This window comes from Kryptolebias marmoratus, linkage group LG22 (assembly GCF_001649575.2).
Source record: "Kryptolebias marmoratus isolate JLee-2015 linkage group LG22, ASM164957v2, whole genome shotgun sequence".
In the NCBI taxonomy this organism is placed as follows: domain Eukaryota; kingdom Metazoa; phylum Chordata; class Actinopteri; order Cyprinodontiformes; family Rivulidae; genus Kryptolebias; species Kryptolebias marmoratus.
This window is the reverse complement of record NC_051451.1, coordinates 1,997,551-2,022,643: the sequence shown is the minus strand read 5'-3', so window position 1 is coordinate 2,022,643 and position 25,093 is coordinate 1,997,551. Positions and strand designations below refer to the sequence as shown.

The following is a 25,093-nucleotide window of genomic DNA, read 5'->3' as shown; positions in this document are numbered from 1 at the left end:
ATTTTGGTTGACATATTTGATTTGCACATTTTACATTTTGTTCCATTTGTTTTGTTCCAACATTTGTAAGTTTTTTTTTTTTTTTATTGGTTTGTTTTAAAGTAAATGTCTGATTAATGCAAATGTACTGCCAAAGTTTTGTTGTTTTTGCTGGGTGGAGTGGGGGGTGGTTATGCAGTGCAGCTGACTCAAGTGACCTGGATCACTTTAGTGAGTGCCTCAGATTAATGCCAGTCCAGAAAGTGAACCAAATTTATCAGCTGTAACAGTTTCATCCAAAGTCTACTTGTTTAAGCTGTTTGAGACCCTGTCTTCCCTCAGAAACGAACATGTGCAGCATCTACAGCCTGTACGGGTGCAGGCAGAACTGTACTTGCAGCTGACAGCAGTGTAGCTTTTTTAACTGCTGCTTATAATTGATACGTATGTGTAGCAAATGATAAGAAGGGTGGACTTACTCTTAATACTGTTTTAAGCTTTTGTTAAAAGGGGAAACAGATTAAATTTATTGATCACTAAGAGATTGAACTGTAGCTTATGGGAAATCAATATTATTTAGATTACTTTTTTATTCACCCTTATTGTTTATTGTTTATTTGTACGGGGACAAGTGTAATACTTCACACTTATTACGCTATTACATTTATAGCCCAGGTTAATTTGCAATGCACAACCCCAGATGGGCCTTTAGCAACAATAATCAGAAACAGTGTAAAAGAATAAAACATTGCACTTATTAGGACAATGCATACAACAGGATTAAAACAAATTGAAAAAGATAGCAGTTATTCATGACAGTTATTCATGTTTTTTTCTTATGAACCTGCTTTAGTTTTGATCTTAAATTATTTTAATTAGAAATTAATTTCAAGTCTTCAGGTAAAGAATTCCACATTTTAATCCCTCATCCAGAAAAAGCTGTTTGTCCCAAGGAAGTTTTACAGAAAGGAACCTTAGTTTCCACTGTCTGCTCCACGAGTTGCTGCGGCCATGGATCTGAGAGGGACCAGACGGTCACTGAACACCTGAGGAGCTTTTCCATTTAAGCATTTAAAATTTAAAAGTTTCCTGATAACAGTGATGTGATCTGATGGGTGTCCTGTCCAAAATCGTAACTGCTTTGTTATGTATCATTCTTACAGGCTTGATGGTTGCAGCCAAGAGGGTACACAATAACTTAAATGAGAGAAAATCACTGAGTGCATAAAACTGTTTGCTGTATGAAATGGTAAACAGTCTCTAAATAATCTGAATGTGTGCATGTTTGATTTTTGCTACTCTGCTTATGATCTTAACATGATTTTCTAATTTTTAAATGAGAATCCCGTACAAAACTAAGATATTTTACTTGATTTTCCAAGACTAAGCCCTTGAAGAGAAGCAGTTTAACATTCAAAGTAAGACATGACTTTTCAAAGCATGCTGCAACAACCTCTAAATAACATGTCCTTACCAGCCACACACACACCTGCAATATCAGCGTACATCTGAAAACCTGCATCAGAACACAATGCAGGTAAATTATTTATATAGAGACTAAAAAGAAGATGACCAAGAACTGAGCCTTGAGGAACACCCGTATTTATTTGAAGAAATTGTGATTTCTTACCACCAGTGATAACTATTTGCAATATATGATTTAAAGCACTGTAAACCTATCCTGGAGAAAAATCGTTTTTTTTAATTAGAATTTCATGATTCAATGTGTCAAATACCTTTTTAAAATCTAAAAATACTGCTCCACCTACTTTACCCTGGTCAAATGAAAATTTAACCTGTTTAATAAAAAACATGAGTAGCAGTCTCTGTGGAAAAATGAGGCTGAAAGCCAAACTGTAAAAGATGTTAGAAATGATTTGATTTGAAGTATTCAATTAGTTGGTGAGCCACAACCACCTCCAAAAGTTTTGCAAACACAGGTAAAATACCTACTGGCCTATAATTACATGCCAGGTTAACTGCTCCTGGAATAAAAAGGTGCGTAACTCAAGCTACTTTGCATTTGGTGGGAAAATTTCCAGACATAAGTGCCACTGAAAATATACCTTTATGTTTTGTCAACAACACAGCATTTATATAAAAAAGATCTTCTGAATGGCTATTTAAAATTTGTCAATGATAGATATAGCCTGTATCTGGTTAGTTTGCTGCAAGGAAAAAACTGTAGTGTGAGGAATCATGGATGTAAACAATTTAACAGTAGAGACTTTATAATTATTAGTGAGTTCCTCAACAGAGGAAACAAAACAATTCATTGAGTTTATCATCAGTGACTAACTCCTTCCAAGTATTTAATTGACATACTATTTCCTGATTATATGCTATTTATTTGCTTCCAAAAACAGAACTGTGTCCTTTAGCTTTTCTAATTGCTGATATATAATACTCAGTTTTGCATTCCTGAAATCTTTGGTAACACAATTTCTTCAACTTTTATAGACAACCATGTCAGTGTTTCAGCGACTCTTGATTGCAGTTTTTAGTGCCAAATCCCTTTTCTTCATAAGTTTTTGTATCGTATCATTAATCCAAGGCAAATAAAATTTCTTACTATTAGAAGTTTTTTTTATCTTCATGATATTAACTGATAATTTCATTAACCCTATCCAATAATTCGTCACAGCAGTCATGCATTTCATGAGCATCCAGTACTTTGATCTATTATATTCCCCTTTGGCCGCTTTCCAATTCAGGGAAATCACTCTTTAATATAGCATGTTCATATGTTTTAGATTATCCAAGCTTTTATTTGCTGTTGTTTAGATTAGTGTCACAGATCTTTTACCTGTTTCACCCCTCCTGAAGCCCTCAAAACTAAAGAGAGGAGAAGAAGTGCTTGTAACTTTAGGTCCATTTGACCCGAAGGCCACCAGAGGTTTAACAAAAGAGTCATTCATTGTCTCCAGATGGACCAAAACTCTGTGACAGCCATAAAGTTTAACTCAGGTTGTTTAACTAGTTCCTAAGACTCGCTAAAATACACTTTTTGTTCTGTTGCACATCAACTGTGAACTGAAGTTCGATTGTTTTTACATTGTATTGACAGTACTGGGTCTTTTATTAAGCAGCTGGAGACTTTTTTTGTTTTTAGTTGCTTTATCTAAAATATTTTCATCACAATAAGCCTATTTTGTTTTGCTGTCTTTTTAAAAATCATGTTTTTAATTTTAATGCTTTGTCTGTATTTGTGCTTATTATTTTTGAAGCACTTTGTGATTTATATCTGTGAAAATTGATGTATAAATAAATTTTACAAACTTACTTACCTTGTCATTAAAGTGGACCTATTATGTAAAATCCACTTTTTGAATGTTTTTTTCTTCCATTTGGGTATTTACTGCTTCTAGAAACAGTCCAAGTGCAACACACAGCTGTTTTTTGACAATTAGTAAATGTTGTCTGGTTTCTGCAAAACGACCTGTTTCAAAAACCTCTGGATTGTTGCCTCACAATCCTTGTTACCTAGCAACCCCAAGCTGAGCCCAGCCCGTCCCCTAGCAACCCAAGTGGAGCTCCGCCCACTTCATTACAAGAAGACATTTGTTCTGCTGGTTTTACTGCTGGACAATGTTTGTTGGACAATGTCAGCAACAGCTGTGTGACAAAAAAACAAATGTTTTGTTGTCGGCTGCGATGTAGAACGTGTGCATGTTCTCCCAGTCACAGAGAACAGAGCTGCGTGGCTTCATTTTATTTTTGAAGACAATACCCCTGCAATATTTCCAAAGAAAGTTGTAGTTTGAACAGCTCAGCTGTCCCAGAAACACGTCTCTGTTAAAGTCACAACAGGTTTGTCTGAACTAACATTACAACTATGTTAATAAAAGAGAAGAAAAGTTGAAAAAAAAAATTAAACTCATTTTTTCCAAGCAGCCGCCCGGACACATTTCAGGTTTGGACCTGCTGATTGTCTGTGTCCCGACTCTCTACCAGTCGGGGTTCGGACCGCTGATAAAACCTCCTCGGATGTGACGCCGTTTAGACTCAGTAAGAACAGTCAGACACACAAAGCCTCGCAGGTTAATCCACCGTTACTTCCGGGGCGGCTGTGGGCCCGGAGGAGAACGGGTATGTAGGTTGTCCCATGAAGCCCATGACTGGGGGCCACAGCAGGGCAAACTGCTGAGCCATCAGAGGCTGATGGAGGAGGAGCTGCACCTGACTAAACTGACCCTGCTGCTGCGGGCCTTATTTTATTCTCCTTATTTTAATTTTTTTTTGTGTGTGAATTAATAACAATTTAAATGTGAGTCAGATCTGCAGAGTTTAATCCTTCAGTGAGTTTTTATGTTTTGAGGCGGGACACTGAGTTGGGGGGCGTGTCCAACAGCAGCTAATTTGCATAATAGTGATGCAGCCCTAAAACAGCTCATTATGAAATGAGCTAAAACAGGCAGAACTGATCAGGTGAAATCTGAATATCTGAGAATGATTGTGTGTATTAAATGTAATGAACATGTTTTGCACAGCCCACAGACCGATCTTAACTTGTTCAAGGAAGCATAATAGGTCCCCTTTAAGGTACTTAAAATTTCTGTTGAAAAATGTTTTGAGATACCTTAATTTTGCAGCAACAGCTGTGTGATTGTCTTAGGGCCCCTGTTTACACGACTCCGTTTTTAAGTGAAACAACGTTTCTGTCACGTTTTGGCCAATTTTGGTCAAGTCATCAGTCTTGTCTAGTGATTGGAGTCATACAGGATATGAAAGTTTTGCTGTAGTTGAGAAACTAGCAATTGCAGCACGATTGCAAGCATGTAATCTGTCATTGTTGATGCTTCTGCCAAACCTGAGGTTGTAGGTTAGACAGGACATTGGTCTATAACATCATTTTCCAGAAAGGTCAATTAATATTCACCATTATTGATTTATGACACCAATAAAAGAGTAAACCATCCAAGTGGTAAATTCTTTTTGAAGGCACTGTACTATCTGTTGGTTGTTTTCTTTTAAGCACTGGTGTAAATATCTAGAACTTTTTCTTTCTCAATTTAAAACTTTTTGAAATGAGAAAGCTCCTCAGATATAAAGTGAACATCATCAAGAATCAAATAGAAGTCTAGGTGCATTCAGTTTGATTTGTCAGGGTTTCTTTCTAAACAGACAGATCGTCTGCTCGCGTTCGACTGCTCGTTCCACTGGTTTTACTGAATCTTCGCTTGTCCTTCAGCAGCAGCCCATCCGGGCTGCCATTCTGGGTCTGAAGGCAGATCAGGTTTCTGTTCTCTGAACTGTAGCAGTTACTGTCAGACGTCAGGTAGGTCCCATCTTCAGTCTGATCATCTCTGGAGTTCTGCCACGTGGGCGAGTAGCAGCCCATCTGGTGGAAGTTTGCCTCCTCCACTGCAGCAGCTATTTTGTTCTTCTCTGTGACCATGTTCTCTGAGTTCTGCTGGCTGGCCAGCCGGTGGTTGGGGAAAGGTAGTGGCAGGAAGTGTGAGGAGCCAGTCACACATTGGTTGAAATCTGGAGGTGGGGTTGATGGCCGAGTAGCAGACATAGAGAGCTGTCGAACCATGGAGGCATTGGCAGGAGTTACAGCCTTTTTAGATACGAAGAGACGCCTGCAATAAAGAATTTAAATCAATCAGTTTAACTAAAGCAACAGGAAATCTGTACCAACAACAGACCACTGTTTATTAAGTTGTGATTACAGGACCTTTTGTCTCTTCAAAGTGGGTCAGTTTACATTACAGTGCTTTACAAAAGTATTCATTCCTTTTGATATTCTTTCTATATAAACAACCTGAAATTTAATTGGATTTTTTTTTCGATTAAAAGGAATAATTCTACAAAAATACTTTGATCAATTTATTAAGTTCAATGGGAAAAATGTTTAAAATGATTTTTTAAAACCTAAAAGTGAAAAGGGGTTGCATTTATATGTGTTTTTTTTCTGCTGGGACTGGGAAACTGGTCAGAGTTAAAGGAAAGATGTATGGAGCAAAATACACAGAACATACTGAGAGGAACTTGTTGGAGTCTTCCAGAGATCTGAAACTGGGACAGAGGTCCACCTTCAGAGGTCACCAAATCCCAGATCTCAGTCCAACTGAGAACCTTTGGTTTGATTTAAAGATTGGTGGACACAAGCAGCACCCATCCATGAAGTAGCTACAGCACAGACACGTGTTGCAATTATCTGGCTGAGAGGGTTCAAGGTACAGTTTCAAGCACTTCAGTATCCATGTGTGGGTTATCGAGCCATAGACTTTCCTGTAGTCAGTCCAGGTGGTGAACAGGTTTGTATCTGTGGTATTACAGTCTCGAGCTATGGTTCTGTCAACCAGACAAGAGATCTGTTGATCTCGTCTCCCCTGGTGTTGGTGCCAATTCCCTTCTGTGCCTCATTCAGGTATTAACCTATTCATCTTAGCTGCTATGGTGCCTGATAGGAGCTTCCATGTTGTTCCATGTTGTACAGAGGCAGGTGATGGGCCAGTAGTTGGATGGAATTGTCCCTTTCTGGAGGTCTTTCATAATCAATACTGTCCGGCCTTTGGTCAACCACTCAGGGTGGGTCCCTTCCATCAGCAGCTGGTTCATTTGTCCTGCGTTCATGGAGAGCGATCAGTTTCTTCAGCCAGTAGGTGTGGATTATGTCAGGCCCTGGTGCAGCTTTTTATACCTTAGATAAGGGGTGTCCAATCCTGGTCCTGCAGGGCCACTATCCTGCAGGTTTTAGGTGTTTCCCTAATTTGACACACCTGATTTGAGTGATTGAGTGATTAACAGGCTTCTGTAGAGCTTAAAGACCTGCTGAAGAGCAGGGAAACATCTAAAACATGCAGGATGGTGCATGAATCAGGACTCACAATTCTCAATTATCCCAGATGCTACATGTCCTTTGACAGACTGCTGCTATGTCCCAGAGTTAGTGAAACCAAAAATAAAAAGTAAAAAAAATTCAGAAGAATGCAAAATGTTTGAAGAGTATAAATATACATGCGGCACATTTATAGTTGTAGTATCTTCTAATATGATCTGTTTATATATTTTTTTGAAAAAAGCAAAATGCACATTTAGCATTTCTTTGATTCTATTTGTTGGTAGTTTCCATTTTGGTTAACTTATATTTGCTTTGCACACTTTACATTTTTGTTTTAGTTTGTTCCATCATTTGTAAGTTGTTTGTTCATTTAATGGTGTGAAGTTGGATAATAAATATATAGAAACCCAAATGGGGTTTATATGCATTCACCACAACAGTTTTATTTTTTGGGGAGATGGGGGGTGCAGCATGAACAACTCAAGTGGCTCAAGTCACCCACTTCAGTGATTTAGTGAGTGACTCAGACTAACCCAAGTCCATAAAGTGAACCGAATTTAGACATGTCCCATATTTCTTCCATTTCTTGTTTCTTTTTTAACAGAACTCCTGGGGATGTTTAGGGCCTTGGAAATCCTTTTGTATCCATCCCCTGACTAAAAAAGTACAAGTACTTTTTAAAAATATTTTCTCTGATGTGAATTAAACAGTCTTTTTAAAGAGAGTGAATATTTTTGTAATCACGTATTTTACATTACATATGTTGTTTTGTTTAAGATTTTTTTTTGTAAAGAAGACCCAATTTATATGATTGATTTATGACAGTAATAAAAGCATAAAACATTCATACTTTTTATAGGCACTATATACAGTGGTGATATTTGTAGGATGGGCTAACAGATATATAATAAAACGCTGCAGTTTGGATTTCAACAACGAAAGGATCCAATTTGAAATAAAGAAAACCTGCTATAAATTGACATTATGTCCTTTTTCATCACAAAGACAACCTTCAAACAAACCGCCACCAAAAGCCAAGCTCACACAGATCCTCTGTCAGTTGTCCAATACTTCATTCCCTTCATTAGGAGTTTCAGCTATAATCATTTCAGATGATTTTTCTCAGAAAAAACAGCTTTAATAACAATGCACCACACTCAACACAATTACTAATCACACTGATAAGGTAAAATCAAACAAGACATACAATATTGGAAAGTGCTTCTTTTTTTATAAATGAATCCTACCTCATTTAAAGAGAAGCTCACTCCGACAACTTTTCTGGGATCCAAAAATGTTAATGACCACCTCGTTAAAGATCTGTTAGCTACCCTTGCTGTTAGCCAGTCCTTTCACTGAAACCAGGTCACAGGAAAACTTTGAATATCCTTGGGTCTATCTGCTCCCAACCTCTTCACTTCCGGTTTGTCCCCCAAAGACATTAAGAAAAACGAGTGAGAAATTAAATAATTCACCTCATTTATCTTTATCTTGCTCACCATCGTGTTTATCTTAGTCCACAATAAACCACACCCACTTACACTCACGCTCAACGCACGTTATTATACGTTCAGCCTCATTGGCTAAAGCCTGAGGCTTTGGGTTGACCCTGGGCTGAACTAAATTAGCCCCAATGAGCAGCAAACTGAGGGGGCGGGACAAGACGCCTGTCAATCATTCTGTACCACACAAGACAAGGGGCTGAACGGGGCTGTAAGAAGTTAGCCCGTTGGAAAGACTTTGGGATTTTTGATATCATTATTGATAGTTATCAATAATGATAAAACATAATGAACTAGCCTTAAATTTGGAGTCTAAACACAAATCAACCAATCAGCATTGAAACAGCTTGTGGAAAAAGTTAGTCTGCAGCGAAAGACTTTCAAACTGAAGTTTCTCCAAGGAATGTGGACTTGTACCTGCAGCAGTGTCTCCAGGCCAGGTGATGCAGCTCGAGCACACTGAGCACCAGAGAGACGGCCGACACGGCCAACATGAACACGATGAAGACGTTTTTCTCTGTCGGCCTGGAGACGTAGCAGTTTACAGGATGTGGACAAGGCCTGGCCTGAGAGAAAATGCGAGGCAGAATCACTCCAAGCCATAATATCAAGAGAAAAGCCAAAAAACTAAAAGTAAAAATAAGCTTTTACCCTGCAGACATAAAGAGGATTGAGGAAGATTCCATACAGGTAATACTGGAGACACAGAAACACCACCTGGATGGAAAGAAAGATTACTGAGGGAGAACATTTTATCTTTCTATCTGGTGTTTTTTAAGCATCAATTTATCCAGAAATAAAATGAGTTAAGCTCAAATTTTAGATGATTTCTGCACCAGATCAGTTCAGATTGTTGTGATCAGCTCATTTGTAATTTGAATGTTTTATGTTCTTATTCTTTTGGTTTTAGAGTGCAGTTTTGGTTAGTCTGTAGATTTAATCTTTGACCTAGTTTCTTTGTTCTGTTAGCTTACTATTTCTTTTATTTTTGCTAAATTCTGTTGCTTTGGTCACTTGTCCTGTCACACCTAGTTTCTATTTAGTAATTGTAGCTCAGCTGTTGCTCATTACATTTTTAATTTCCTTGGCATATATTCAACCAGGTTTTTTGTTTGTTGGATTCTTGCCATCCTCCTGTCTGTCAGCCATTCTTTTAGATCTGTTTTTATGTGGTTGAATCTAGTTTATCCTCCAGCTGCAGCACTCTTGAGTTCAACTGGTCTCTATCACCTGGCTGCTGAAAAACACTCTGTCATGTCTGGTTTTAAGTCTTTATGTCTAAAAGGAGCTCACAAGTAGACTTCAGATCTCTGACTGGAGAGTGAGGGTTCAGGAGTTTAGACAGATAAGATGGTGCCATGCCATTAAGACTTTTAAAAACATGTAATAAATTGATAAACTGCATCCAGAAACGGACAGGAAGCCAAAGTAGAGAGGCTGTACAGGTGCGATGTGGTCATGCTTTTTCTTTTCTGTCAAAAAACAAGCTGCAGCAGTTTATAGCTCTCCTTCAGTGATGACTGACTGAGATTAGCATTTTAGATGATCATTAATTACTATTTTAAACCAATCTGAAGGAATTTAAGTCTTGACTGAGGTTCCCATACTTTTTCAGTCTGAGAACTACTTTTAAAATGACTGATTCAAAGTTATCTACCTGCAGTCTGTTGGTAAAACTTGCATCACCGCGTGAGCCCTTAAAGTACAACACAACCCAATTCAAAATGCATTCATGGTCCCTACCGTACTCTGATGACATGAAAAGAATCAGCCAGGGATGCACAGTCTGGATAGCATCTGCTTGTAGCCTCAGGCAGGGTTTTAAATGATCATTAGTCCTGGTAGAACAGTTTTTGGACTTAGTAGTTTTCATATGGGAAAAGGCTGACTCACATAAATAAGTAGAACCAAATAATTCAGTCAAAGAGATAGCACATTTCCTGATTTTGGGTACTTCTCTAAAAGTACCAGAACTGACCATGGTACATATCACATAAATGTAGCGATTGGCTTGAGTAAAAAAAAAAGTGTTTGGACCCTCTTAAAGACTTTCTCTGACCGGACATTTTCAATCTGCTCTGTGTAGCATGCACTGCATGCACTGTCCTGTTGCTCACAGGCCTTGTTTCGATTCCCCAGCCCTGATGGAAGATTTTGGAAGTTCCCCAAATCATGGCACTGCAGCTTTAAGAACAAAAGTTACTTTTTTTTCTTTTTTAAAGCATTAACTGAGCTTAACATGTTGACCATCACTGTGTAACTGCACATCTTGATAGCTCAAGTGCTTTGATAGAAAATAAATGTTCTGGTTTGTTTTTGAAGTCCCGGAATGAGTCAAACATTTCTCCATCTTAGAAGGACTTCTCATGCCTTCTTCGCTGTTAGCTTGGAGAAACAGATGCTGTTGCCAGTGGCATGAGAGCGAATCCCCTTGTGGAGGAAATGGTTAGAATCACTCAGGGCAGAGTCAGAGAGTGTTTACTGAGTGATACGTGTAGTTCATATGCAGTGAATGAGTCACATGTCACGTTCATTCAGGCATCAACAACCCTCCCCGCCCGCGCTCCACACGCCTCTGTGTCGTTCAAATTCACATCACAACAGAACGCAGAAGTTCCACTCTTGGTCACGCTGAGCTCAAGTGAACTGAAGGAAAGAATCAGTTAATAAAGTGATTTGGTTCAAAAGATTTGTTTGTTTGAATGAGAACATAGAAGTGATATGTTTTCAGCCCAGTTTTCCTACTCTTTTTTTGTGTATATATGTAGGCCATATGTATGTGTGTGTATATCAGCAGCTGTTTGACTGTTAAAGTGATAGTCCAGTTATTTTACAAAGACAGTATGATCAGTTTAAATTATGGTTCTCATGATGACCTTTTGTAGAGTACACACATTTTTTTATTGTAGTCTAACTGCACCTCAAGAAGAGTGAAGTGTGAGTATATTCAAGTTTTCAAGCTCATTTCTCATCTTTACTGAAAGTTACGTGAGCTAATTAAAAATTAAAATCCATAAGTAACATTTTATAAATTGAATTATAAAATGAAAATCTATCCCTGAATAAAGATTGTCTTGTGGTTAAAAATTTGAAAGTTAAAACACCAACTAAATGTGGAGCACTGCCTGACTTAAAACATCAGTTTTGTGTTATTTGACACTGTGTTTAAAATCTTACAACAGGTATATAGTTGTAATGATAAATAAATGTTGCTTCAGTTTGTTTGTTTTATTAAGAAAAGAATCAGTGAACTGATCTCATCACCTGTTCTGGAGCAGCAGGTGATGAGATCAGTCTCTGTTACCATGGTGATCTAACCAGCCTTAAAGAAATCCTCCTCTGTGAACTGTAGCCATAAGAATAAACTGTAATCAAACTCCAGATCAGGGCAGGTCATTGAAGAGTTTTTCTACCAGCTGCTGTCTGGTTCAACATGTTTTCTTGAGAAGATTTTTGTACAAGTAACTTTACTTGTACTTGAGTAAAATTTCAACAAAGTAACTTTTACTTGAGTAAATTGTTGTCGTACTCTTTCCTCGTCTGGTAATGCTTACCTCCATGATGGTGCGAATCAGTATACTCAGTATGTACGTCTTCAGCAGCGCTCCTCTGAGCTGAACTCGACCTGCTGTTTGACCTTTGTCCTTTTCTTCATCTTTGTCTCCATTCCTGCCCTGTTTCTCTCCTCCTCCTTCACCTCCTCCAGGGTCTTCCTCTTCTCGGCCCCCGTCTCCATCCTCCTCTTCTCTGCTCCTCCTCCTCTCCTCTCTCCTAACAGTGTGCATGGCGTGGCCCATGTAGATCAGACTGGGAGTGGACACAAACACAATCTGCAGCACCTAGAAAGACATCAGAAAGATGTAGAACTAAAAATACTTTCCATGGAATCAGCAAAGCCAGTCCTTCATGTTTAAGGCTTTGCTTCAGTTTGTGGAGGTTAATAGTTTTCCTGTTTTTTACAAGGATTTCTTTTGCAATCAAACTACTTCTGCATACTTTGTATTATTTTAGCTGTTCATTTATCAAAATGTTTAGCTCATTCAAGAGAAAGGTGCTTTGACTTTCAGTGTTTGTAGCTTTTTTACTTTTTAAAGTATTTGACTTGATTTACACATATTTTCCCAACAGAAGTACAGTGAGATCTCTTCAAGTCCTTCAAAAACATTATTCTCTCTTTGAAATCTGCTTCAGCATATTTGGTCTTTTTTTCTCTTCTTATGCTACATTTAGGTTTTAGCTTCTGTTTTGCTACCTTTAGCTTTTAGCTAGCCTTTTGTTTCTTTTAGCCTTATGTTAGCGTTTTGCTACCTTTAGCTTTTAGTTGGCATTGTGCTTGTTTTAGTTTGAAGAGCTAAGTTTTAAGTTTAAGTCGTTCAGCACTTGGGGTTCCCAGAAACCTTTAAGTTCCTGTAAGACTCGCTCTCAAACAGAGCTGTCACAGACAGGACAGAAGCTGCAGCTTTCTGCTTAAATCCACCACTGATTGGGAATTTCAAACATGGTTAATGAGATGAAACAACAAACTCTCAACAATGTGACCACAGTCCCATTACGTTTGACAATTATTAATATTTTATAGTCATATAAATACAAAATATTATGTTTGTATTACTTGGAAGCTACTTTTAACCCTTCCCAGATTGTTGTTTTTCTTCGGTCATTGCTGATTGTTATGGAAAAAAGTTCAGTCTTCTGAGACGTCCTACCCTCCAAGTGAAGCAGCACCTGTAATTTCATTATATGTGACATATAATGACAATAAAGCAATTCTGTTCTGTTCTAAACAGCCTTTGAGCTTAGACAAGATGGCTGGTGGCCTTGTCCTTTTCTGATAAGATTTGTTTAACAGACATTGTCATACAGATTTTGCCACTTGGAATTTTCTGCTTGACATTTATTTTGTGATAAACTGAGAAAACTCAGAAAGCTGTGTCTTCTTGTCTCCCTCATCTTTTTGCCATGATAATTTGGTGACAGCAGTAGGAATCCTCTTTGTGATGGTTGGACCCAAGCTGAGGTTTAAAGGACTAACCTCATAGTGGACAAAAGTCTCTCCTACAAAAAAGAGCTGAGAGGGCCTCAGAAGACGGGAGCAGAGTCACAGCTAGAATCTCAGAGCTGCACGGAGCATGCAGCTGTATGGAGCATGCAGCTGTATGGAGAGATGCTTGGTTTTGTGTTTTTGGTCTGTCTGTTTTCTGGCACAAGCATGTTAGACAGACGAGTCAGGATGTGATCCAAGGTGCATCACATTTAAGTCTCCTCTAAAAAGTTTGTTTTTATGTTTCCCTCTTCTTCTATAGGCTGAATTACCAAGATTTAGAGATTATGGTAAGGTATAAGATGAAGTTTTCCCTCATGAGAGTCAACCCTGTTTTTGAAGGGGAAGATTTCTTTGCTACGCTGCTGCAGACTGAGGAAGCAAAAGTCATGGAAACAAGGAAGTACTTTTCTAGGGAAGAAAATAACGTGAGACTGGAAGCCCCAACTTGTGTTTTTATAATAAAGATGACCTTAAGGGGACATTGTGCAGTCATGTAGTTAATAGCCAGAAGGCCAAAGCTATGAAACATCTGTGGAGCTCTAAGTTCTCAGTGGAGTCAAAACATTTGGTGTCCACTTACAGTAAAGAAAGCAGAAGAACTGTCTGAAAGTAGGAACCTATTTGTAGGTTATAATGACATTACCTCGTCATACATCACAAAAACATGGTTATTTATACTTTATTTTCCCTACACTGATGCCTTTCCTACTCAGAATTATGTTAGCACATAACAGGAATTGTCAGGAAAGCAAACAGAGAATTTCCTTCAGTTTTTTAAGTTTTAAGGAGATACTGTCAGTAAAACTCATTTTGTGGATTTCTGTATAGTAGATATGATACATTATCAGTTCTATATTTCTGATGTTTATTAAGGAATAATCCTGAGAGATGAATTAATGTTTTTTAGAGATGAGTGAATAAAGAAATATTCAGATATAAAGAAATGATATCTGGCCAGAGGCAGGCCAGTCAGCAGGAAGTGAACTGTTGAATTATTTATAAGCTCATTATTAGCTTATTATTTAAATGTTAAACTGTATCAAACCTTTCCTCACCTGCCTTCATTTCTGTTGCAAGTCATTTCTGTGATCAAAATTATTATCATTTACTTTAAAATCTGTTCATGATTTTGAGACGAATCTTCCTGAATTGAAGCTTGGCTTTTTAGAGGAATGTGGCCGATTTAATTTTTGTAATTATTTGACTCCTCATATACACATGGGGTAAAGCAATACTGTTAGAAAAGAAACAATGCACATTAAATAAAGCTTTGCTGAGCTGTAATAGATTCAAGTAGACCTCTGTCTCCTTGCATACTTGGATGTAGTGCAAGTATACAGGATCCAGTACATCAGGTACGTACTCAGTGTACTCAGTATTCAGACACGGCCCAGCTCTTCTTCCTCCAGTTTCCTTTCAGCAGTGTCTATGGTGGATCAGGGTGTGGAGCTTCCACTGATTATGGCTTTTTACTGTGCACGTGCACACTCTTAATTAACTGTTAGGTAGTGTTTCACTGGGCTGTGACTGCTGGAGACGAATTATCAGTTCAAAACTGAGAAAATTTCCTCTTTCAGTCTGACTCAATGTTGTCTGTTTGTCTGTGTTTCCAGTTTTTGAAAATCATGGCCTACATTTAGGATTTAATTTGCTGAAGTACACTTTTGAAACAAAGTTAGGCAGATTGGGACAAGTGTTTCAGTAATTATTATTTATCATTAGTGAGGAAAGATTGAAAAATTAAAAGGTTGAGCTACTCAAAGTTTTATTCTTACAGTTGACAAATTAACATCTGAGTTCTTGTCTCACTTGTTCATCATGAAGGCTGATGTGTATTACTCATAAATAACTTATATTATCTTTTTACAGTGATAATAAATTTGTAAGATGTTGCAGAAACATGTTGCTTACAGAGTGACATTCTCAATCAACTGATGCAGCTTTAGTTTAGTTTTTGTCGTTACCCAGTATCGTATGTGTGCTATAGGAAACGCTCGGTCATAACAGACGTTCTCGCAGCCGGGCTGCTCGGTGTCACAGTTAAAGTCTTCCTGCTCGTCTCCCCATGACGACTCAGCCGCCGTCCCGAGCACCAGGATACGGAAGATAAACAGGATGGTCAGCCACACCTGAGGAGCAAAAACAAAATTTATATTAAAACTCTGTCATCAGCAACAATATGAGAGTATAATAGATGGAAACTACAGCATTTCTGAATGGTGCCAGTGCAGCTACTCACCATTATTTCAATGTTCATTCTACTTCTTCTGTACTACCTAACAGGAATTTGTAACTTTTATAATAATCTAAGCTAACATTTTGAAATATAAAGTGTACAGACTATGAGAGTCTAAAGCAGGGGTGTCCAATCCTGGTCCTCAGGGCCACTATCCTGCATGTCTTCCTTGTTTCCCTGCTCCAACACACCTGATTCAGAGGTTAAATCACCTCTTCATGTTCTGCAGAAGCCTGTTAATCACCCATTGATTCAGATCAGGTGTGTTGGAGCAGAGGAACAAGGAAAACATGCAGGATGGAGGCCCTGAGGACCAGGATTGGACACCCCTGGTCTAAAGTTTAGATAGTTCAAAGGTTAGTGTGACACTAAACTGAACATTTGGTGATAATAAAATCTTAAACTGTGATTCTGTGAAAACCTTTAAGGACATCAAAATGCCACTTCAGTCATGGAAAGACCAACTTTCTGAGACCTGTTTAAACTTTGAAGTTTCTGCTGTGAAGCCTGTCTGAGCTGCAGATAAACTTACATGACTGCAGGATTCCAAGACATAAACTATAGGTCAGGTTTAAACAGAACCTTTTACAGAAACGTTCTGTTTTCAGAGCATATCTGTTTGTCATATTGTGTGTAGAGGATGTCACACTGGTGTCCAGGTGCTTGAGGACGTGTGTTTGTGTTGTACTTTGCCAACAGAGGTAGAATGCTCCTGAACTTCCTCCAGAAAGTTTCCCAAAAGGCTCCAGTCTGCCATGACCAAGTAGAAATCAGCCCAGACTTGTTAATTCACTTTCTGATGACCTCTGACTTGTTGCCCTGCAGGAACAAGATCCTCCTGAGGAATAGAGAGCACACAGGTTCAACACTCAGGTGGGTCACATGAGGCCGTTAAAGGCTCCTTGGTTAAAGTTCATTTGGATAAAACAAACACATGAAGCATGAATGAGAAAATAAATGTCCAAGAAACAAACCTTAATCGTTCTTCTTGTGTGTACAATACACATTTCAAGATAATTGTGTGAATGCTGACTCAGCATTTTCACTATTGTTTTCCTGTGTTCATACACATACTGTGTGCTATTTTAATTGGCTTGATTGGAAAAAGTTTGCTATAACTTTCAATGTTTGTAGCTTCTATACTTTTCAAAATATTTTAATTTATTTACAAAAAGTTCCATATAAAAATACATTAAGAGCTCTTCAATTCCTTCAAAACATTGTACTATTTCAAATCTACTTCACCATATTGCTCTATTTTTCTCTTCCTATGATACTTTTAGTTGATTTGCAGATTTTATCGTTTAGCTATTGTTTTGTTTGTATTAGCTTTTAAAATACTCATTCAGCACTCAGCATTTACACTTTCATTAATTTATAAGGCCTTGACCCTTACCAGTACATGCCTAACCCTAACTTAAACCAAATTCACACGTAATCTGACGCCCTAAACAAAAGTGAGGCTCCAGGCTTTGGTCCCAGGTCCTGACATGGTGTGTTATTGTACCAGAAAAAGGTCATAAAAAGGTAACAAAAAACAGGTGCACACACACAGGCAATTACATGATTGCACATTTGTCATGGCATCAGGGAAAGCTGACTGTTTAGTGAGAAATTGATGGCAATGAAAAGGTTTATAAAATACCGATCACATGAACCACGTAGAATTTTTTAGATTGAAGCAGCAATCCACTTTGGTTTTGGCTGCACACAGACTGGTACCTGATCAGTCCAGTCAGAATTAAACTTTATTTTTCCAAACTGAGGTCATTCAAAGAGCTAACTACAACAGGTAAAACATTAACTGTTAACAAACTTTTCACAGAACCACACAACTATTGCTTTAAAATCACAAGATTTTAGTAACAGAAGGAAAATGTGAGTCAGACTTTATAGTAGGTCTGTATGAGTGTGTGGGTGTGCGTGAGTGTGTGGGTGTGCGTGTGTGTTTCCAGCAGCCATGTCGTTTTCCTTCCCCAGAGACAGACAGAGAGGGAGTGTGGGAACTAGAAGGGAAGCTAAACTAAGACATGAGCACTGGCATTTTTTATAAATAGGGCCAGGGTCCCTGGTGGAGATGGAGTCAATGGGGTCGAGATGATAGAAGAACACGTCTTTGCACTATACACACAAATATACTTATTACACACACACACACACACGTATGTAAGCATATGTATACACAATATACACGCACAACACAGAAAGAGTGTGTTACAGGTGTGGTTTCAGCTATTACACTTTAATACTGTGAGATAAGGAAACACTCCAGGCAAAGATAAAATTGCTGTAACACTTGTAGTAGCTGACAGTCATTTGCAAGTGTGACACGAGGGGGGTGATCCTAAAGCCAACTGGTAGGCCTCTCAAACAGTGTTAGATAGTCTCGGGTCCCTACTAAAAGTACTCAGGTACGTCTGGCTTCAAATGACACAAGCAGACAGTGTACAAAATATGTATTATTTATATTTTTCTGTTTTACAATATTAAAAAGTAGACTGTTTAATTTTAAAACCCAATGAGAAACAGCAACTGAAGGCAAAATTAGTTATAGTAATTTGGAACTTAAAACAAAAACCACTACAACCCAAATTAATATCAACACAAAATAATAACCCAAAACAAAGTTAGTAAAGAAAACAAAATAAATCCCAAATTACATAAACCAACATCCTACAGAGCTGTACTTAATTGGCTTGATGTGAAACGATGCTATAAAAAAAGGGTTAGTTATTTAAAGTGCTGGTTCTAAAGTGCTGGTTCTAAAGTGCTGGTTCTAAAGGGTTCTAAAGCTTGAAACCAACCTGACACACACTCCAAATCACCTAGCAGCAGATGGACCTGAGCCAGCTACATGAGAGCTTATATGGACCAGAGAAAAAGAACAAACGGCTACAAAAAAAGGAAAAGGTGAGAGTGTAATATAGCAACAGCAGTAATCTTAACAATCAGTCACAATCCCACCAACAGTTGAGTCCAAACAGCCACTGTGGAAATCTGCTGCATCCGTCCTAAAAAGCAAATATAAATCATCTTAATCAGACCAACATGACAGCAACCATATACAGAGCAGCACTAACGTCAATCTGCTGTTCAAAGGACACCAAATGGTACCTGCATTAGCACACCAACAGCCATAGGTGACTAATCAAAAACATTTACCTTTACCTTTACCAGTACAGATGTCCTGTTTATGGACCAGGGCCTGTTGCAACAACCTGATGAGCATGGAGCTAACACCAATCCAACAAAAGACTCTCACACCTGCAGCCACACAGATAGGTACTGACCAAACAGCCAAAAGCCCCAGAAAATCTATTGCTTGGCTGTTGACCCAGGTCACTTTTGTATGTGGTACTAAATCAGATACATATCAGGTGTTTTTTAAACCGACTTTAGTCTGAACGGTCAAGACTTTTACATCATTGAAGTAGGAATTGTCAGATTGCTCCAAATATTAAAATGATTAACAATATTAAGCCATGCACTTTAAAGCGTGGAACATTTTTTATATTTGCCATGACCTGGATGGCTGATAATCCACAGCAACATCTGATACCAATGTTTGTGTTGGATCGTATTGATACTAGCATGATGGGGTCGATGCTTTCAGTATGTTGCTCCCGTTCCAGTTCCAGTTCTGCACTGGAGTAGGCAGGAAGTACCAAGATCAAATGTAAACACTGGACGAAACGAGCATGCAACAAGCAACAACTTTAAAATCGATACACACACGCTAACATGTGTAGGATCCATATTTACTTCTGTAAACACAGCATGCTGCGTGTGACGTCACCTCTTCTTCTTTCAGGCCGGCAGACTGTTCATGGAGTCTGGTGACGGTCACATTTAAATTTTAATGTGAATGACCACGCAACCCCCCCCCCAGATCTGAACAATAAGACATGCAGTGGGAACATCACTGTGCATCAAAGGCTGATATGCATTCTCTGAAGGAATGCTAGGTCTCTAATGTTTTCTTAGAGAAATCTGGGAGTTTTCAGCTGCCTGAACTGGTCATCACAAAACAATGAAAGCTCAAAAGTTTATCTGAAATTTGTCCTAAAAGGAATGTTTGCAGTCGAGACAGTGACATGGAAATTATTCACTTGTTTAACCTGGTTTGTCTGTGGGTTTTGTTGTGTTGCGTTTTAGCTTAGATCATCGTGGTTTTTATACGCCCTTCATAGGACGGGAAATATTATGGTCTGGTGCCGTCTGTTTGTCTGTCTGCTTGTCCAAGCTCTAACTCTGCAACCGTGTAACATAGAAATGTCAAACTGCACAGCTGGACACCTTATAGGTCTACAATGACCCCTATTGATTTCAGGGTCAAAGGTCAAGGTCACAGGTCTTTGTTTAAACCTTGTCTTTGCTCCAGCTTCACATTCGACCAACATAGTTGTTCTTATCTTGTTTCTGTAGTCTCTTCCTTTTCTCCATTATTCTTGCTCAGTGCTTCTTGAGCTCACCAAGTTGTTTCTTAATTATTACTCCCTCATTTGATGTTAAGTTTTATTTTTTTTCTTTCTTGAAAAATTCTTCATAAATACTTGTTTTCTTTGGGATAAAAACCTAGATAATTAGGTTACTAAACTCATTTATATTTGATGTTTTATACAATGATTTTTTTCTGGTACAAAAAAAGCAAAGTTTATAACCTGTCCAGTCTAATCATCAATCTGAGACACAAACAGTGGGAGAGCAATAACAGCTTTGTCTGAGAATCAGTCTCTGTTCGTTTTTATAGAAAAAGTCTTTGTGGTAAAAAAAAAAAAAAAAATGTTATAAGCTCTAAAAAGTGTGATTAACTTAAAGTTTGCAGCAGGAAAAAAACACGCCTTGAAGAAACCAACCAATCCAAAAAAAAAACAAAAAACTGGGGGGCTACTTGTTAAAAGTAAAATTCCCCATCAGATGTCTGTCTTTTCCTGTTTTTGTTAAACCTAAGGACTCTGAATAAGCTCTGTGTTTGTGTGAGTGTGTGAGGGTGTGTGTGAGGGTGTGTTCATGTTGTTCGTAAGTGCTCCTAGCATCATTAATAACAATATTACTTCCCGGTATAGACTTTCGCCTGACCTTTGCTTGAGTGTGTGTTCATTACGTAGCACTCTGTATTGTTCTGCATCCTGTCTCAAACACACACTCTTTCACACACGCGCACACACACACACAAAGGACCTCTCTTCCTTTTGCTGATTTGCAATAAAAAATGATAAATCCCTGACATTGCTCAGACTTGAGGATGTTTTTACTTTGATAAAAACCTATTTATAACTTAAAAAATCAGTATTTCACAAATGACCCCCACCCATTTTATACACACATACACATGTAAAGTCAGCTAATATTAATCAAGAACCTGAACAAGTGTGGTACTAATTTATCAACAAAACCGAAAAATTATTATTATGTTTACACTTTTGGAGTCTTGTGACTTGATTGAAGATGTTTTTGTTTACTTTACTCTCTGTTTCGTATTCCTTTCTTTTTGCAATTAAACTATAAAATGAAAAACATGAGCAACAGAAATCATAACAGGTCAAATTTCAGATTTTTTAACATCTCAGATCTCATCCATGTGTTTTGTCCTGAAAGAAATTCTTTCATCTTGAACAGATAGATCCAGAACTGCTACAGTATCTGTTCAAATCTGCACAAACCTCCAGGGTTGTGCTCTGAAACTTGTATTTTGCATTTATGGGATAAAAATGTGTTTGTATTCAAATGTCCCCCTTTTCAGAATAGAAAGTAGATATATAAGAGGAGTAATAAAGAGGTTTAGCTCAAGGGTTTGACACAAAGGTGAACATAAAGACTGAGTTATTTTTATGTTTATAATTACAGTAAATGTGCAGCAAGGTTATCTCAAAATGAATGCATAAACGTATGGACCATATATGAAAACAGTTTACCTGAATTAAAGTGCAGAAGTGAGCGGTTTGATGAATGCAAGCTGAGAGAATGCTGAGGTGACGGACGTCTCCTTCAGGTGTTAACGAGTCTTTGAACGCAGCACTTGTTCCTCTTCAGAGAGGCTGCAGCAACACAAGTTTGTGTCTAACAGAACTTCATAAACCTTGTTGTCTACAGTTTGTTTAAGTCCAGCCTGAGGAAATAAAGCTCAGCTTGCCCTCTGACAGCTGAAGACTGACACAGAGACGGATGGATGAGGAGAGAAGAGTCGATCCGGTGGCAGACAGATGTGAAGAGTTGGTGTCCAAAAGTCTGAACTGAAACAAAATGTGAGTGAGACTGTGGTTTGTTCTGGCCTCTCCCCCTCCTTCCCTCTCTGCCCCTCTTTCTTATCCACATCTCCAGAGGAAGTGGGCCGGGTACTTTGCTGCCTGCTATTGAAAATTAATGTATGTTCTTGTGTTTGTTTGTGGCATCTAAAGGAAGCCACATATTGTATGAGGACACAATGGCTGAAGGCCTCGGGCCTGCATTCCTTCATGCATTCTTCTTTTCATCTTACTTTGCCCCTACAGGGGTTTTTAAGTAAGAAGTGGACAGAAATCTACAGACAATAGTATTATTCCACCATCTAAATTCAGTATTAAAGTCTTAAAATCATTTCTACTGGGTGCTGAAGGACGTAGAGGTGATATTTCACTGAGATGCAGCTAGTTTGTAAACCACATTCATAATGGAGTCTCCAGAATGCCTCACAACATTTTAAACCTCTCCTCTTTTTGCTGGCTAAATTAAATAAATCAGCTTTAGCGGTACATGCAGTGATTACGTCAGAATTGACTTTAAATAGTTAATGACCAAATTGTCAACATAGATCTTGTGCAATTTGTCAGAGCTCAGAGTATTTGTCAGGGTTCAGTCTCAGCTACTATACTACTCCAAATTTTTGGTCATTATCTGTAAAAATGACTAAGCCATTTTTGTGTATTTTAGGTCAGTTGACTGTGGCAGCCATCTTGAATTGGGTTGAGTTTGGTTGCAGTCAGACACAAACACACAGACACAGACTAAAACATTCCTGTCAACCTTGGCCTTTGGCAGCAGGTGTAACAATACTTTTGGAAAGAAACCAGATTACATTCTGCTAATGTAAAGAAGAGATGAAGCATAAAGTAATAAAGACAGAGTTAATCTATCCATCCATTTTCTTTACTAGCGTTCTCCTTTCTGGGTTGTGAGGAGCTGGTGTCTGTCTGTGGGGACACCTGGACAGGTCGCCAGTCTGTCACAGGGACACATAGACAGATGGGACAGGGAGCCCTTCATGCTCTGACTCACACCTGGGGACAATTTATCCAACATTCATGGTTTTGGTGTGTGGGAGGGAACCCCAGTGTGCATGGGAAGAACATGTAAACCCACACAGGAAGGCTGAGCTTTCTACAACAGTGTCATAAGCTACAGTTTTAAATACATTGTTCACCATGCTTTGCAACTTTATTTAGAGATGTTAATAAAATATCAGTCTGGTTTTAAACAAAAACATGACAATTATATTTACACCTAGCCTAAACCACAGTGCATCAATGACTGTAAGTGGTGTGTTATTACACAGATAACATTTACTGGAGTCTGGATGTAAACTTCAATAACTTATCACTTAGATTAACACAGATATGCAACTTTTTCTTTTGTGGTTAAACTGCTGTTTGTTAAACCTTTATTTCATTGGGAAAAATAAATAAAGTAAAAAAGAGTAAGAAAGTTGTACTGTTTATGCATGTGTTCAGACATTTCAGTCCACTGATTATTAGCATCGATGCTGTGTTATTTTCAGCTTTTAGTGATGTATTTGGGTGGAATAAATATACAACAAACAACTACAATGAATTTTAAAAACAAGAATTTTGTGCTAAAGTTTAAATTTATTGTGGATTTTCTCTAATCCACACAGGGTCAAAATTATACATACTGGATAGATATACACATACATTCACCTAGTTTTTAATAAGTGGTGCTGAAGGTTTGAGATGTCTTTTAATTTGACAAAACCAAGGCCTATTAACTCCTAATTGACTGACTGCAGCTGGTAGTTTTTTCTTAGCCACCATTAAGAGGATTTATTTGACAGCAATCATCTGTCTCCCTCAGATGGTTCCGATGTTCAGGAACCTCCAAAGCTCAAACCTGCCATGAACTGGAAACAGCTGGGACACCAGCGTCTCTGTTCACAGTGAAGCCAGTTTTACATCCCCATGGATGGAGAGGGAACTAACCCAGAAATAAGCTCCTGCTCCACAAACAAGCCCTTAAAACGGGACTGAAACCTGCAGCTGTCCACGTGGACAAACCAAATGTCTTCTGGAGAAAAGATCAATGGTCAGACCAGAGCAAAATTGGGCTGTTTGGCCACAATGGCAAGAAGTTTGCCTGGAAGAGTCAAGGGGAGGTTTTCAGACCTAAAATCACTGTACTAAGTGTCAAGCATGGTGGTGGGAGCATCATGCTGTGGTAGTGGTGCTTTGTACAAAGTGGATGGAATAATGAAGAAGGAGGTCTACCTCCAAATTCTTCAACTTCACCTCAAATCAGCCTCAGGGAGATGGTTGAAACCTGGACACAGTTGTGTCGTCCCACAAGACAAAAGCTCCCAAACACACTGGATTCTGATTGGATAAAACAAGCTGACATTAAGCCTTCCAAACGCCTCGACCTCAACCTGGTTGAAAAGTTGTGTGTGAGAGATTCGTGGTTTTTAATTAAAAACTGGGTTTGTAACTTCATTAAAGCAAAAATAAGTTGTTTGTTGTTAACACAGAGGCAGAAGAGTATCCACTTGATACCATTCAAGATATCCAATTCAGGTTTTCTCTATTTCAGAGTCTACATAACTGACACTTTGTTGAATCTTTATAATAAATAAGATTATCTTTCTGTTTATACAAGTTACTCGTGATTTTAAGCAATGGTCTCTTTTAAATCTTTCTGTGGCAGCTAGAATTATTGCTGTCAAAATGTATATGTTCCCTTGCCTCTTATATCTGTTTCAATGTATTCTGTTTTTTGTCCCTTAAGGTTTTTTTCAATAATGTCAATAGTTCTATTCTGGGTTTTATTTTGAACAAGAAACCACCCAGGCTATGCCATCAAGCTTTAAAGAAGCCCAGGGATCTGGATGGAACATCTACCTAACCTCTTGTCCTGTTGGGCAGGAATATAAGATACTGAGTTCAGTATGAGGAGAAGGAGTTCCTCCCATCATGGGTCGTTCTAGAAGCAAATTCTGCTCATTCAGTAGCATTGAAAGCTGTACTGCACTCACCCCTTCACTCCTCTACTTCTAGTTACACTAAGAATGTGATAGGGGCTACCTGTCTTCAAATCTGGGTTCAGTTTAGATGTCATTTTGACCTTCTAACACATTGTGTTGTAGTGCCACTTATTTTTCCTCTATCCTTACATGTGTATGCACATTGTACAGGTGCTGGTCATAAAATTAGAATATCATGAAAAAGTAGATTGATTTTAGTAATTCCATTTAAAAAGTGAAACTTGTATATTATATTCATACATTACATACAAACTCATATATTTCAAATGTTTATTTCGTTTAATTTTGATGATTA

The 25,093-nt window shown here is 38.2% G+C and overlaps 1 protein-coding gene across 1 annotated transcript; it reads right to left on the bottom strand.

The window, feature by feature from the left end:
* Window positions 1-21,825, bottom strand: LOC108242922 (gap junction alpha-5 protein). Its single transcript, XM_017428075.3, has 7 exons — window positions 21,467-21,825; window positions 16,240-16,389; window positions 15,280-15,444; window positions 11,826-12,110; window positions 8,923-8,988; window positions 8,689-8,837; window positions 1-5,564 (listed from the first exon to the last, which is right to left on the bottom strand). The coding sequence occupies exons 2-7, from the start codon at window positions 16,306-16,308 to the stop codon at window positions 5,096-5,098; spliced, it is 1,203 nt and encodes a 400-aa protein (XP_017283564.1). The 5' UTR covers window positions 16,309-16,389; window positions 21,467-21,825; the 3' UTR covers window positions 1-5,095.
* Between the last annotated feature and the right edge of the window lie 3,268 nt (window positions 21,826-25,093).

Excerpts from the sequence above, each read along its gene's own strand:
- LOC108242922 (XM_017428075.3), bottom strand. The coding sequence starts at position 16,308 with ATGGCAGACTGGAGCCTTTTGGGAAACTTTCTGGAGGAAGTTCAGGAG. Across the intron at positions 12,111-15,279 it reads TAGCACACATACGATACTGG|GTGCTGCAGATTGTGTTTGT; the intron begins GTAACGACAAAA and ends ATGTCTTTCTAG. Across the intron at positions 8,989-11,825 it reads TGATTCGCACCATCATGGAG|GTGGTGTTTCTGTGTCTCCA; the intron begins GTAAGCATTACC and ends CTTTCCATCCAG.